The sequence below is a fragment of the Bemisia tabaci genome, chromosome 8 (genome assembly GCF_918797505.1).
Source record: "Bemisia tabaci chromosome 8, PGI_BMITA_v3".
Taxonomy (NCBI): domain Eukaryota; kingdom Metazoa; phylum Arthropoda; class Insecta; order Hemiptera; family Aleyrodidae; genus Bemisia; species Bemisia tabaci.
Genome location: NC_092800.1, coordinates 43,288,253 through 43,304,747, shown reverse-complemented (window position 1 = coordinate 43,304,747; position 16,495 = coordinate 43,288,253). Strand labels below are relative to the sequence as shown.

The 16,495-nt window shown below is 37.2% G+C and overlaps 2 protein-coding genes across 4 annotated transcripts in view; one reads left to right on the top strand and one right to left on the bottom strand.

Annotated features, from left to right (window-relative positions):
* Nucleotides 1–16,495, top strand: part of LOC109030472 (matrix metalloproteinase-2) — a 364,259-nt gene that overhangs the window by 207,577 nt on the left and 140,187 nt on the right. The gene's annotated exons all lie outside the window — the stretch shown is intronic.
* On the bottom strand, nt 563–6,831 carry LOC109030189 (uncharacterized). The gene is made up of 2 exons (XM_019041028.2): nt 6,543–6,831; nt 563–2,334 (listed from the first exon to the last, which is right to left on the bottom strand). The coding sequence occupies exons 1-2, from the start codon at nt 6,658–6,660 to the stop codon at nt 2,114–2,116; spliced, it is 339 nt and encodes a 112-aa protein (XP_018896573.2). The 5' UTR covers nt 6,661–6,831; the 3' UTR covers nt 563–2,113.

The following is a 16,495-nucleotide window of genomic DNA, read 5'->3' as shown; positions in this document are numbered from 1 at the left end:
TTCGATATAAAATATGATGGACATGAAATAAAACGAGATGGGGAACGACATTGATATTAATTGAGTAAAATGGAAGAAGTTTGAGAAAAGGAGAATAATCAGTGTGTAACCGTAAAGATAAGGATAAAACAGAATAGGTAGGGTTATCCAACCCTTCGATACATCGATCTTTGTTTATCGATCTTTGCTAAATTGTCTTTGATAATTGATGGACATAAATTCCACAGTCAGGGGGAAGGAATGCAGGGAGCCTCCCTGCATTCCTTCCCTCTGACTGTGGAATTTATGTCTATCGCCGACGTTCCGTAAGGAGTCGTCGTAAGCTGTTTCTGCGCTAAAATGTCAGGATTCTCATCATTGAGGCCTTACGGACCCGAGGGTGGAATTTATGTCTATCAGTGACATTCCACAGTCCGGCGCCGGCTCCCTGCATTCCTTCCCTCTGACTGTGGCAGGCCTTCGCTCTCTCTCTCCCCTTTTCTCCGAGGAGAATTGAGGTACTCGGAGGACAAGGCGCATAAGTGCAGTTTTTGGCAAAATCGAGATCAGTGGCGTGGTGTGAATCGCGATGTATCGATTGTCATGCCATTTAAACCTATGTCAGAGAATCGATTATTAAGGTGTTCGCATGCGAACACCCTGTTTACCGATCCTTTTCCATCGGTTTAAATGGCATAACAATCGATGTATCGCAATTCACGCCACGCCACTGATCGAGATATTAATGATTTTAAGTAAATCTAGTCTTAATGTACGTTTTGTGAAAAATTTGCTCCCAAATTCCAATTTCCAAGCATCAAAAAGTCAGTTTGAACTTTCTTTCTGCGATAAGGATCCATGTAATTTCGAAACTTCAAACACGTATTTCTCTAAATAAACAACTTCACGAAGATCAACGATTGGTGTAATATTTTAAAGGAAATAAATACTGAAACATTGAAAGTTGGATACACGTTCACTATCTCAATAACGGCACGAAATACCTCTCTTCTCCTTTAATTCCACATTTGAACAAGAACTTAAAATTTAAATGACACTAATTTTTAAAGGATAAGAAAACTCTTCAATAAATGATTCTTAAAAATAATTAAAATAAATAGAAATAAATAGAAGCAAAATTTAGAGGAAATAATGGCGCACTTAACAAAAGATATATAGAAGTTGACAATGTTGAGATGATTATCAATTTTTTCACTCAATTTAATACGCTTCACAAAAGTCATGTGTACTGTTCCTGTTTAGCCAAAATGGAAATTATTTTAGTTAGATAAATTGAAAAATAAAGGTTCTTTAAAACATATGCATACTCGATCACGAAAAATCCGCACTGACTTGAAATAACATAGCATTAAAATCTACTATTTCAAGGAATAGTTTTCTAAGTGAAAGCAGAGAAAGCGTGTGAAATAGAGGAACTGGTGTACCAACTAGAGTTTAAACTTAAAAGCTAATTTTGCGATTATTTGCTAGACTCAAAATGAAAAAATTAAGAATAAAGAAAGTACAAGATTTTCCCCTTCATGAAAAGTTCACGCAAAATACATCGAGTCTATTAAATGTTCCTAAAATCAACTCGCACAGATTAGCGTTTACTGCTGCATTTAAATTAGTCAATTTAAATTTTCTACACGTGAAAAATCCACAGTCAAGTTAGGATGAGTTCGTCATTGAAGAAAGTTTATTGTTGGTTTCACAATACTTTGAAGTCGTAAGAATTTTTTATTCGCTGACTCTTACATTCGAAGAAAAGCCAAAGGCGCCCAGCTTTTGAGTTATTTTTAATCGCACACACTGCGTATAAAAGGTTCTTATAGCAAATTTAGCAAAATTATAATATGATTGGCTTTTCAATATTGCGTGATGAAACTTCATTAATTCTCAGCCAAAGTTTGTCTGGTTCCAGGTACAGGCAATAGTGACTTCGTCACCAGATGATCCAATTCCCCTCTGGTCTTAACGAGTTGCCTACAGTTTTTCGTGGCTGACCACACCCATGCTTTAAAACATGTAGGCCACCCGACCCAATATTTGCCGCACCTGGGGTCGATGTCTTGTTGTTCACAGAAGTCCAGAAAGTACGAAGACAGAATACATTTGCAATTCGGCTGGCCATTTACCCATGCGAGGTACCCACTCGCAACTGGCGCCAAGCATTTTCGTAGAATACGTGGTAGTCATGCGTTACCATGCAATTGAATTTACAGATTGCAACTTGATTGGCGGCTGGTGGTGGTGGAACCTGTTGCCCGGCAGCGTTCCGTTGAGGGACATTAGGTTGTTGGTTCGGTTGCTGGTTCGGTTGCTGGTTCAGTTGCTGGTTTCCTGGATGCATACCTGTTGAAACAAAGGAACGTTAACATACCAGTTTACTAGACAAACTACAAATTTAAGCATTTTGAAATGCGTTTTCTCATCAAAATTTCTAATAAACTACGTTTCGTACAACGAAAAATACTGTCCAAGTAGGTAGTATTTTTTATTGGGAAGGTCAAGGCTCTGAGAGATTAAATTGCGATTTTTTTACGACTTTTGCAGGCGATAAAATCGCTAGGATCATCAACATCTGAGCAACATCCTCAATCTTGTCGCAATTTTATCTCTGTAAAATCGCGTTCGATAAAATAGAAACTTTATCTCAATTTATCACGATTTTTTTCGTCGGATAACACTGCGATAAATCGCCGCTGATGATACGTTTCCCATTCAAATCGCAACTTACTGCGATCATTGCTGCTTGTGTAAAAGTAACCCCCTAACTAAGATATTAACTTTATTGGAGGTTTTAGGACATTCCGTCAACGATTTTTGTCCGCGCACCTGTTTTTTCCAATAATTTACGTTCACGCGTTTTTTCGGCACAGGAGTTTTGGTCCACGTGCCAATTGAGACCCAAAGTTAATTGACCCACATGTAAATACAAACGACGGTTGCTCACGGAAAATGTATAATGTCTTGGAAGAATGACGGTTTGCTTGTTTTTTGTTTTGTCTGTTTGGTCCAACGGAGAATAATATATAGTTGAGAGTTTTGGTAAAAATGGGGGAGCGTCAATTCCATGAGACAAAATTCACTAAAACTCTCTACACCTCTTTGGTGTGCCAGGAGTTAATTATCTTTCAAGAAATTCCCACCTTGTTATACCTATGAACCGGATAAACCTCTATATTTGCCTCAGCAAAAGGCTCTTAAACTTTTCCTGTGTGCGATAAGTATCTTGATTTATTTTGCCAGGAAAGATCTGTACTTTTAAAGGATGCCTGTCATTCTTAATACGTTCAATTTCGTATGATACTGTGCTCTGTGCAGCGCGCAACGACGCGCATTGGCGCCTACAAACCTAAGTGGATACTTCAAGCATTGTGCAATGCGTGAAGTATCCACTTAGGTTTGTAGGCGCCAGTGAGCCTCTCGCACTGGCAGCACGCCGCTCCGCTCTGTTAGGCTGTAATATGTATACTCGCATAGTCAGCGTTTTTTAACTTATGATTTTGAAATGTTTGCGCACTCTGCATTGATTATTCTCATTTAAATTGATGGCAAAAAAATATGTATCAATTCATCAAAGGATAATAATAATATAATGTGTGTTTTTTTAAATATTGGTGGCTCCGTGTCAAATTCAATGATTTACAAAGCACTTTAATTTTTTCTTTTACATTTTGTGCTTTTATTTTGCTGCAGCGAGATGTACGCGCAACCAAACGCTTAAAATTTGACGTATTTGACTCTAAAAGATCGATGTACAAATGGGTTAAAACTAAAGATTGCGTGCTTCTTGATTTTTTTTCCCTCATTTATTCATTTTTGCAGTTTCTGTCGGCACAACTGCGGCTCATTGAGATTAATGTCGCTTGGAAAAGGTTTTCCAAATACTTGTCACATTTTAAAAATGTAAATGTTTTCAAAATGAAGTAAAAATTTCGTAAAGAAAAAATTTAAAAAATGAAAGTAAGTACCTATACATATATAAGGTATATTGTACATCGAATATTTTAAGGATAGGAATAAAACGAAACATTCACCATTGACAATTTAAAAAGATGATTCAAAAGGAGAAAGTAAAAACATTTCATTTAGAAAATGAGCAACCATAACAACACCTCCTTCTCTCTCAATTTCTCATTTCCATATTGTCAGTATAATTTTACAAACCGACTAAAATATAACGCTTGGACCAAGTCACTGTTGCTTATTTTACGTGTGGGCTTAAACTACTGGACAAAAAAGGTGCGCGGACAAAAAATCGTTGACAAAATGTCCTGAAACCTTATTCGGTGAGGAAAATTCAAACTTTCCCGCTCATAGAAAAATGGTGGGGATTTTCAAGCGTGATGAACAAAATTTTTAGCCCTGCGTGGTCATCTATGGTCATGCCAACCCTGGAATTGTATTGAATACAACATATATATATCTTCGCAAGAATTCACTGGTGAAATCTTTCATGCTATAGCGTGGTACTCCTCAAATACTGTCTTAATTTGTAGAAGATAAGTTTAAAAACATATAGCTGATGACACCATCAGCTAAACAAATTTTATGAACAATTAAACCGTTAAAATCCCTTAAGCTTCGTCTTAAACAGGCTATATGAGAGACTTCCTAGCACACAAATAGTAAAACTCATACATTAATGAACTGCACTTAACTAGATCAAAATCACGTTACAACTATCGTGACGAATGAATTATCAATATTAATAGGACCAGTATGTCTTCTTCATTTACTTACGTGTTGTATGGATTACTGAAAACTGAATTCGAAACTCTTGAACCCCTATATTTTCTGAGCCTCTCTTGCAATCTTGTGTATTTTAAAGTTAAAACACGCGCGACTAAAAGGTCATAAAGTCATTGAACAAAAAACATTGATTTTTTCGGCATAGTGGATTTTTTTTAGCTGAATTTTTAATTACGGTTTTACGAGTGTAATTAGACCTGAAATTTGAAAGGTCAAAGTTAACATATTGATACGGGTTTCCTATAAAAGAAAAATGGATTCATGTTTTTTTTTCCTAACCATTTTTTCACCATTACAAATCCCATTCTTTGATCCTAACACCTCAGTGGTGTCACCTCGGAAATTTTCTCGAAGACAAATTGTTTGAATTTTCTTAATTTGCTCAATTGAGCATTCATGAGCAAAGTGTAAAATAATGTTTGAAAAGTTGTTGAGCCGCATGCTGCACCTAATTATCACTTACAAAATAATGTATTGCGGTGTTGAAAGATTCCACTCCCATTGTATTTTTCCGAAGATAAACAAGCCAACTTTCTAGCTTGAAATTTACACAGAATATTCTACCAGCAGACAGGAAAAATTGAGTAAATTTTCAAAAAATTATATTGGCCAGATTTTCGAAGAAAAAATGAAGTATCATTGGAAGTTTGCACCGTCGCAAACGGAGATACGTGGTTTCGCACAGTGGCGTGGCGTGCTTTGCAATATATCGATTGTTATGCCATTTAAACCTATGGTAAAGAATCGATTATTAAGGTCTTCGCTGCGAACACCTGTTTATCGATCCTTTGCCATAAGTTTTAAATGGCATAACAATCGATATATCGCGAAGCACGCCACGCCACTGCCCTCGATATGTTTCGTCCTGCTTCAATGTAAGTATTAAACCAGTGAATATTGATGCAAAGCATGAAGGACCAAATTTAACAAATCTGTTATGGGATGGAGTCAATTAAACGCATTTTGGTCGATCGAGGGACAGTGAATTAATTATGAATTTCATTTCGCATTATTTGATTATTTTCAGAACTCATGTAACTGCTCCTATCCATTATTTCCAATCTACTCATCTATTTGCAGTCGATTGAAAAAGTTATCAATACTAGTACACAGATACAGTAAAAGCTCGTTAAGGCGAAATACGGTTAAGACGAAAATCCGCTTAAGACGAATTTTTTTTCGGTCCCTTGACATTTCCATTAGAGTCAATGTGAAAAAAATACGGATAGGACGAAATTTCGAAATTTTGACCCGTAACCAAAGCCGGTTAAGACGAAGAAAAATTTCCGATTTTTTCCCCTGAAATTGGGTAAAAACGACAAAAAAGAGCCAGTTCTTAGGAAAAATAGACTTAGTTTTACGTACCTTGACATAAAAAGAGTAGGCTGAGAGTAGATCGTGGGTATCCTCTGTTTTGCTGGATGACTGAGATGCAATCGACAGTTGACGATAAACCGATGTGCGTATTTTAAAAAAATTCAAAATTGGATTTCGTATTGAATAAAATTTAAAAATTTAAAACTGCTTCCAAATTTTGGCTTATGCCGAAAAATTTCGTCTTAAGCGGAGAACGGTTAAGACGAAAAGCCGCTTATGACAAATTTTTTTCGCCCTTCATTTTTCGTCTTAACGAGCTTTTACCGTAGATGAAAAAACTGTTTAAACTCTTCGAAAGCTTTACTTTCGATGACTTTCAAAGCAATAATCGTGCGACCTGCTCTAAAGAGTAAATTCAAATTGAATCGCCTCCAGCCATCAACATGTAAGACAATCACATTGAAATATAATATAAAAGCAAGTCATACCTGCGGCAAAATATGCTGTAAATATGAGAGCCACCGCATAAAATGAGAGTACTCCCTTCAAAACGCACAACATGGTAAATTTTCGGCACCAAATTTCACCACAATGACTGAGAGCCATGGTGGCTTTCCAGTGGAACGATGTCAGCCACCACTAGCTCCCAAACCTAAAACTTCAAAGGTCATCAGAATGACGATCGCGCATGCACTCACACATGTACCCACATGTACTGTGACATATGTATACTTATGTTAGTACATATTTAGAAAGTGTATGGAATTTAATGCGCATTTCCGTGAAGTGATATTGCGCACACAGATCAATGCCAGTTTTTTCAGGTGGGTTCGCTATGTAAGCTGAAAAAGTACGATTTGCGGCTGATGTCATCGTCACTGCCGTGATCGCGAAGAGAGCAGTAAGTGCAAAAAATGAAGTTTTGAGAAAACGGGCTCAGAAGAGTCGGAGTGGAAAATTTTATCGTGAGAATCTTACGCTCTTTGTCAAATTGCTACTAACCATCCGAAAGATTCTTAGAAATCGTTTGGATGATTGCAAATCGACTGATTTTATTTCAATTACATAAAAAGGGCATCGCATCGTTCATTTTCATGTTAGGCTAGTGTTAGGCAAGACAGCCATAAGTGCTATCCTCTACATACTTTCATCTTTGTGTTTTGGGCACGCAACAAACACATTTTCATGTTAGACATTGGCAGAAGAGGGCGACATTGTACTTGAGAACACCATTTTCATTGGCTCTTTGGAGGAATAATGTCACTATTACTTCTGTTTTTTCTGAAACTACGTCATTTTTTGGGCTTTTAATGTTTTTTCATATTATGTCTCCTTTTGATACAGTTAAGATGAATTTTTGGTGTTTTACCAATTTCAGCGATTTCATTTGAAAAAGACTAGACGAATTTTGAAGGAAACTCGATTCCGAAAATTTGACACTCACTGCTCTCTTCGTCATCACGGCAGAGTGGCACTTGACCATAATAAATTCTCATGAGGTGAAGGAATTTTGTTTTTATCAGCAGGTTGAAACAATGCGACTTATGGATGTAACAAACGGGAATAAAGATTAAACAGATCGGACAATTTTTGTAATCTTTGATCAACCCTTTCCCAAATCCCTGTCTCCGTTCCATCTCTCATTCCATTTGTTCCTTGTCGTACCCCTAATTCCCCGGTCCATTCCAGTTCATCATCTTTGCAATTGTTGAAAATGTAATGTTTATTCACGTTTGTGACACTGTGTAGGCCTAAAATACGGGAACCAATCAGAGATGGATTCGCATTGTCTTTACTCTCAGTATAAAAGGACTCTAGTTTTTGTTATCAGGTCCATTTACATACATTATCATGGCAAATCCAAAGAGGAAATTTTCGTTCAGAACAGTTTTTCGTAATGAGGAGGCTCCATCAGAACCAGGTTTTATTCTATGATGGATTTATCTTTTTTATTTGGATGATTAAAATAAATATCTGGGTATTCTGCGAGCTCCTGAGTCCACGGCGCTTCGGTATTAGGCAGTCGGGAGCGACGGTCGGTATGCGGGAGTCACTGGCACGCGCGCTATGACAGCGGCTCGTGCCTCGAGAAGATGCTTCACAAGTTATCGAACCCGCAACCTCTAGAGTCAAAGTCAAGTACGCCAACCGTCGACCATTTCTTGAGCTGAAGCCAGGTTTTTTTTTCATTTTGACCCTCTGTATCGTCCGTTTAGCATAATCGTCGTCGGAAATGGTGCATTGCCGATGTTAATCGCTCGATATGCGCGAGAACTTGCAGCCGTGAATGAAACATTTTTGAGGTTGATTTTAATCAGGAACCCAAACGCTTTGTTCGATTGCGTTAACCGTGGGCAACATTAACTGAAATCGGACCGAGTTGAATGATTGATCTATACTATGTGCACGAAGAGAATAAAAAACCACACGCAACTTTCCGTCATGGGCCGAAATAGGGAGGCCAGGAGCCAGGTCCTGTCCCCTCCTAAAATTCTATCCAGCCCCTCCTGAGAAATTTGGGAATTTTTCAGAGTAAGTGTGCAGTATAGCTTTCATATTTGAAATTTTAATTGGACCAATTTTCGACGGAAACAGCTCAATATTGCTCCTGAGACGACTCAATTTTTCAAACTTTCTGGGAGAGGCCACCTGGAGGCCCTTCTTTGATGCTAGGGCAATCTCCAAACGCTCCTGTGGAGCGGGGAGAGTACCGCAGATCCTATTTAATGGGGTATTTTTTGTGCCACCGACCCATTTCAAGTTGAAATTGCGGTTATTGGAAAATTTGAAGCTTTATTAATCCATAAGGTTTAATGTATAATTCGTCACTTGGATGACATAAGGGCGTAAATACACTTTGCGATGAGCCCTGTCGGATATAACTAAATGCTTTCCCGGGTTCATCTCAAATTGTAGTTACGCCTTGTGTCAGCCAAGCGACGAATTGATCAATCTTCGGGAGAAAACTCGACTTTTACTCTAACTTTTACTCTTTAAATACAAGTTGAATGCCGTTGTTTTTCTTAGTTTTTAATAAGAAAAATATATAATTACGTAGTAATTATAAATAAATACCAAAACAATTCTCGGTAGATGTCAAAGACTGACTGAAAACTTTTATTAACCTCTTATGAGAAAATATACATTTTATCAGCTGACACTGACATTGTTGTCAGATGAACATTCTCCCGAGGGAGCGAAAGTGATTACAATTCTATATGGACGTATTTATGCGAAAAGGAGATATGTGGAAGTGGAAAGATGGGGTGTGCTCGTTAGTGGTCGGGCCATAAGAATGAATGGGGAATATAAAGCGCCAGTGACGTCAGCGGCGACGATGGAGACTCCGAGCCGCGGATCCGTGTCTTTAACTCATGAGCCCTGTCCACAACGCTCTCTTGCCATGCCCGCGGCTCATGAGTAAGCATATTTTGGCGCTTAGCTCCTTTTGATTTAATAGAAAATCCGCTTTTCAATTTTCTCAAAAGGAGCTATATCCACTTTTACATTGTTTCTTATGGCCCAACTAACGAGCACACCCCATCTTTCCACTTGCACATATCTCCTTTTAGCATAAATACGTCCATATATGCTAATTATGCAATTTTTGTGCTGCTATATGCATACAATGTCACTGTCTTATGGGCGTCCCCTGCATTTGAAATGCCACTGTCTTACGGGCGTCCCCTGCAGTTAAAATGTGACTGTCTTACGGGCGTCCCTGCAGTCGAACAGTCCAGTGTTTCAGAACTGATTTATTCCCACAGAGATTAAACGATCTCTGCATGGAATTATTATCCCACGGAGATCAAATAGATCACTGCATGGAATCATTAGCCCACGGAGATCGAATCGATCACTGCATGGAATTATTATCCCACGGAGATCAAATAGATCACTGCATGGAATCAGATTTTTATGAACTTCATTATCCACAAGAAATACTGCCTCATTAAAAACCTTAACCATATGAAAAACCATTGGATAAAAACATAGGCAAGGGAAAAAGAGTGCAATGTATGATTGAATTCTGATTTGTTTGATTTGAATAAGCATTGACAGAATGATTGTTGTCGCCTTCTCCGAAGTTTTCCGATGTTAATCTATTCTTTTCCGATAAGCTCTGTCAGTTTGTCTCAAGTTCATCTAGAGATTGTTTGAAGTTGATGATAGATTTTCACATTAGACTTCAAATGTCAAACATTTGATTTGGGTAATCGATCACAGGTGATGATTTTTTTTTTTTTATTCTTCTTGAATAATCATTCCTGGCCAAATAAAATTGTTAAAGTATGTACAATATATGTATAGTATTGTATAAAATTGTAAATGTTAAAGTACTCTCTGCTCTGCTCGTTATTCTAGGCGGTCTAGAGATTAAGGAGGTTAAAGGAGGAGTTCTGTTTTTGTTCATTATTTTCTCCTTTTGCGTTTCTTTTCATCATCGATAGGCGATGAGCATTCAGTCAGGGTTTCATACAAGATTTCATGCATAGGATGTAGGATATACATAGGACAACACAAGATGGACAGGAGAACATAGGACGGACGGGACAGCAGAGGGTTTGGATAGGCTCGATTTAGTTCCTGCAGTATTTTTTGCTCTTAGTTGATAGTATGTTGCCTGAAACAAGATGACAACAGAAACAGAAAAACGAACTATCTATTTTGCACATTGGTATCTGAATTTGAGATCATAATGATATGTCTGATAATATCAGATAATTTAATCCGTTTTGCTTCTACACCTAGTGTAAAATCCTATTTACGTTCTTTCTTATCCAGAGATGCCACTTATCTCCAGCTAGAAATAAGAATAGCTTTTAATACTACTAATCGCCAATACGAGAATTTTAATGCTTCTTGAACTTTTCTCTGTGGCACATTCGATCAATAAGGATCTTCACACTTTTCTTTTACTTCCTTATTCCAGCAGTATTTATTAGTCTTTCACAGTCTTTCAGCTCTAAATTTAATGTTTAAATACCTCTTTAAATGTCTTTAATTTTTCTCACAATGAATTTCTCAAGTCTTTCATCTCTATTCAAGAGGATTATTGAAAGTATAAATACATCATACATTTTGGATGATTTCCTTCCGCACCAAAAAGAGAATCCCAAATTTTTGGGAATTCGATTTCCAATTAGAGCGCTATTAAATCGATTTTTATGTATGTCAAAATAATTTACTGAGGAAGTATGAATTTCACATTATTTTCACCATATGTTAATATAGTTAATAATTATTAATCCGCAACGATGATAAATTAGTATTACTTAAATCCATATATGTTAAATTTGCTTCATTTCTTCATTATGCTCGATTTTAAAACTCATACAATCAGTCTCTGATCATAACCTCATTAACATCTTCTGCTCACTTAGGTCATACTTTTTCTTCTCATTCAGATTTACACTCTTTTTTTTTTCGCATGTAGGTTATTTCTTCTTACTCAAATTTATACTTTTTTCTTTTTCTCACTCAGGTTGTAAATTGGAGTCAAGCTGCCTGAATGCACTTCCGCTTAGATAGGCTCAGATTTGATTTTGTAGTAAATGTTGCAACTTACTTGGCAACAATGCCAACCTAAATTAACGTTATACAATCGTTGAACATAGTTCAACTATACTTAAATCGTACGATGATTTGACTATAAAACATATAAAACTGAAATAATTTTAATAGTAGTTTTTTATACCATTTTTGGAAAGGTGGACAGGATAACAGGTTATAATATCATCCATTTTCAGGAGTTTCATACTATGTCATAATTCTCTTCGGTGGGCTTTAGTTGTTCGATTAAGTCCGGCTTGCCCTCTTAATGCACCTTTGAGATGATAGAATTTCGCAATTGTTGAAAAATGAAAAATGGCTCGACGTTCTGCCATACTTTTCATATCCCCAGAGTTTATTTTTTTTTTTTTTTATTGTTGTTAGAAGCATCATTTTTTTGTATTTTTGTCAGTTTCTTCTCTCTTTTCTTCCATTAGTCTCTTTAGATTTTTATCATTGTTTCGCAGAATCTTGTTTCAAATTCACTCAACTCATTTGAATTTACATCTGGTTCGATCATTTGAAGTTCAAAATTTTCTTGGGAAAATTGGGTAAAGATCTGCTTGGCTTCCTCATAACGAATGTTTAAGTTCGTCATGTTACTTAACGTTTTCTAGTGCTACGAAGTTCTGAAGGCTTGACAGCTGATAGTTAAGATGAAATTTTGTTGCCAAAAGGCTGGCTTTTTTCGCTTTTTGCATTATTAGGCCGAATTACCGCTTGATATTGCCCAATCGAGTCGTGGAAATCGGTCGATTACTGCACGATTTTTAATAGCTCAGATATGTGGAGACAAATCCATTACTGCACATACTTGGTATTGACACGGAGATCGAGCGATCACTGCATGTCTCAACCAAAAGATGATAATTATCTTTTCAATTCGGCCGTATATTCCACTTTTATGAAAATTTTTAATGTTTGTTGACGTCTTCTAAATTGCGCAGATGAAGATCACGTCGGGGTCACCATGTTTTTCTTAGTTTTTAATAAGAAAAATATATAATTACGTAGTAATTATAAATAAATACCAAAACAATTCTCGGTAGATGTCAAAGACTGACTGAAAACTTTTATTAACCTCTTATGAGAAAATATACATTTTATCAGCTGACACTGACATTGTTGTCAGATGAACACCGTCATAAATTACGATAGATGGTGTAACCAAACCTCTTCAATCTTAATTCATCAATCAGCACTAAAGAACATTTTTACACTGAAAAAAAATCTCGGTGTATTTACTAAGAAAAGGGTAAAATTACCAAGAATTCTCGGTAAAATTATTGCACTTGCTCGCTAATTTTACCCGACCTTGGTAAAAACGCCAATATTTTTCATCGACTGTGGTAGAATTACCGAGATAAAATGGCGAAGTTACGGAAATGATTACCAATAAAAGTGGTATTCTTACCTGAAAAAAAACTGTAAAAATACCGGTTTTTAAGTAAGCTTACCTGTCTATCTTGGTAAAATTATCAATAACTGGTAAAAAAAGTGAGATGGTAAAGGTACCAACGGACCTTGGTATAAACGCCGAGAATTTTTTTTCGGTGCATGGATTCTGATAACTTTTGTGAGTATTTGTGCCATTGAAGGACTCAATTTTTGATAAAGTTGAGCAATCAAACATTTAAATTTTGCAATTTCATCCTCGATCAGGGGGTAACGGTATTAGAATGAAAAAATGTTTCAAATGTTTAACTTTCTTCTTATCCTTTTTTTAATTTTCATTATACTTCGCAAATTGTGAGAATTCCTTAAAACTATACCATTAAAACGCAAGTGTGTGACAAGCACAGCATAATTCAGAAAATTGAAGGAATGAAAAAGATGCGAAAAATTTACGCGGCGCGCCGCGGCTGGCGAGGGCAATCAACGCGACTAGCGCACTGGCGCCTTCAAACCTAACAGGGATACTTTACGCGTTGCGCAATGCGAGAAGTATGTCTGTTCGGTTTGTAGGCGCCAGTGCGCAAGTTGCACTGACACCACGCGCCGCCGCTCCGCTGTGTTAGGCTCTAACATTTAAACTCGCGAAGTTAGCGTTTTTCAACTCATAATTTTGAAATGTTCGCACACTCTGCATTATTCTCATTCAAATTGATGGGGGGAAAAAAGATGTATTAAAGGAAAATATAATGTTTGTTTCGTGAAAATGAAGGTGGTTCCGTGTCAAATTTAATGATGTCCAAAGCACTTCAATTTTTTCTTTTGTATTTTGTGCTTTTACTGTGCTGCAGCGTGGTGTACGCGCAACCGCAAACGTTCAAAATTGGACGTTTGACTCTAAAAGATCGATGTACAAACGGGTTGAAACCAAAGATTATGTGCTTCTTGGTTTTTTACCCTCTTCTATTCATTTTTGTATAGTTTCTTTCAACACAACTACGGCTCATTGAGATTAATATCGATGCCATGGCTTAGAAAAGGTTTTACAAATATTTGCCGCATTTTGAAAATGTACTTGTTTTTCAAACAAGGTGCAGAAAAGGTGCTGGGTCCACACCATTTCGCGGGGAAACAAAGCCAAGGAATTCCAAAAATTAAAATTAGAGTCAAAATTTTGACTCCGCGTTGACTTTTGGTGTATGTACCTCAATTTAAGGTTTCTGTACAAAATATGACCACAGTTATATAAAAGTATAAAAATGTTAAAAATCTGAAAAATATTTGCACATTCGCACTCAGCGACCCAAAAAAAACCCCTAAAAACTCATGTTTCAAGGTTTAAAAAACATATCTGATTTGATGCGGCTTGAATCGGGCTATTGGGACCATAGTGCGGCGTGCGGCGGTTGATCTTGTAAGATGGTGAGGTTCCATTACTGGCGCATGGGATCGAAGCACGAAATATTACTGTGAATCAGCTTTCGACCTCTCTTACGGCCGTGTGGAATCTCTGGGAATGATGTGCAAATTTTTGCGACCAAATTTATGTGACAGATTGTTTTTATGACGGCGAAAATTTCACATCGCCAGGGTGATTTATCGAGAACCGTCAAGTTTATGCATCCAATTCACTTTCACTTAACGTTCCGACCATTCGTAGGTCATCGATGTTACAAGTGTTCCAAGCTTCTTCCTTCCCGATGAGTTAAAATTGTCTGAGCACATCGAGGAACAAACCTTGAAACTGTCGAATTTAGACTTCCATCGCCTAGTCTTCAGAAGGCAGAGGGTAGCGTAGACGCCCTGAAAGCTTTTTTCGAAGGACATAATCTAAAAAAGTATGAGTCGAGAGGCAAATAATACAAAAGTTAAAATAAAATATCCAGGTGTTGCTGTAAGATCGTACCAAGAAAAAAACACGGAAAAATGAATTAGACTGCATTACTTAATGAAGGAATTACAATTTTTGGTTCATCCGTACACGCACTTATTTGCATAGGGAAATCTATGGCATATTCATTGTTTCTATAGAAATAGAAGTCATATTTCCCTTTACGAATAGGTAGATTTCTCATTCTGTCGGGTTAGTCTTCAAAGAATTTGATGAAATCATGAAGCGGTTTTGGAGCTTCCATAGTTGCACGCAGCAGTTTTGTGGCATTCATCACTGCACAGACCCGACAAATGCGTTAATTCTTCCACTATACTACCGTGCTAAGGAAAAAAGCCGTAAGAACCTCCAGGCGGTACCAAATGGACTGAGTTAAGCAGAAAGGAACCAACCCACATTTTGGAAAAAATTAAATTATGAGTGGTTTTGTACTCAGCCACTGCTCTACTATCTATAGCTAAAAATTCAAAATTTTTGTTGGAGCAAATTTTGCAGAAATTGAACTTGAAGTTTATCGTTTACATTGAGTCTTATGCAGGAGTCAAACTTTAAACCTCTTTTTCTCGGTTCGATCCCGATGTGGCTTGGTTCCTTTCTGTTTAACTCCGTCCAAATGTCCTTTGATAAAACACGAATTTCTTGGTAAACTTATGAATATTTCCTCTCCAATTTTTAGGATAATTTTGTTCGCAATTTTACCTAAAGTTCCTGAAAATTTCAAGGAAAAATATTCATAACTTTCCTCAAAAATGAACATTTTATCGAGGGAAATTTGGAAACTCTTTAATGTTCATACGGCGTCCTTCCTTAGAACGGCAGTATTGCGTATCTCTCATTCTCTCAAGTTCGCCTTCAATAAATGGTACGGCAATAAGGGCGGCTTAGGAGTACGAATAGTTGCGCGCATTCCTCTTATTGAGGGTCTCTCACTCTGTCAAGTTCGCCTTCAATAATTCTGACGGCAATTTGAGCGGCTTAGGAGCACGAATAGTTGCGCTTATACCCCTTATTGAGGGTCTCTCTCTCACTCTTTCAAGTTCGCCTTCAATAAATGTGACGGCAATATGGGTGACCTAGGAGCACAAATAGTTGCGTGCAGTACTTCTGCCAGTTCTGCTCAATCACGGCAAGGAAAATAAATGATTATGCCTTTTTCGCTCTCACTTCACCCCTGTGTTGTGCTCTCACAATGCTCCCAAAAATAGTGAAATATTCGTTTTTTCCCCTCCAGATTTTTTTACTGTAATGAACTTCTTTGATAGAAGAATGCCCCTGGTTTCCATTTCAAGACAACTGTGGTGAAAAGTTTTTTTTTTTTCGAAATAAATCTCCTAAGTAAAAGGTGAAAATGCATGGCCCAAAAACGGAACATTTATATCCCGTCCATTATCGGTAGATTCCAAGGAAAGATACTCTTAACTTTCCTCAAGTAGAAGTATTTGTCGAACAAATCACGCAAACTCCAAAGAAAAGCGATTGTTCTCGCTCGTACCAGTCATCCAACACTGTGAAGTTAATGGATTAAAGCAATAGTTCTTCCACAACTACAAAGTTGCACGATTAACGTATTCCAAAAATAAACTTGCAAAAAGTAAGAGCCATTTC

What these genes read in the sequence shown, in the direction of transcription:
- LOC109030189 (XM_019041028.2), bottom strand. Translation starts at nt 6,660, where the DNA reads ATGGCTCTCAGTCATTGTGGTGAAATTTGGTGCCGAAAATTTACCATG. An exon ending in TACAGCATATTTTGCCGCAG is followed by an intron (nt 2,335 to 6,542) that starts GTATGACTTGCT and finishes TTGTTTCAACAG; the next exon opens with GTATGCATCCAGGAAACCAG.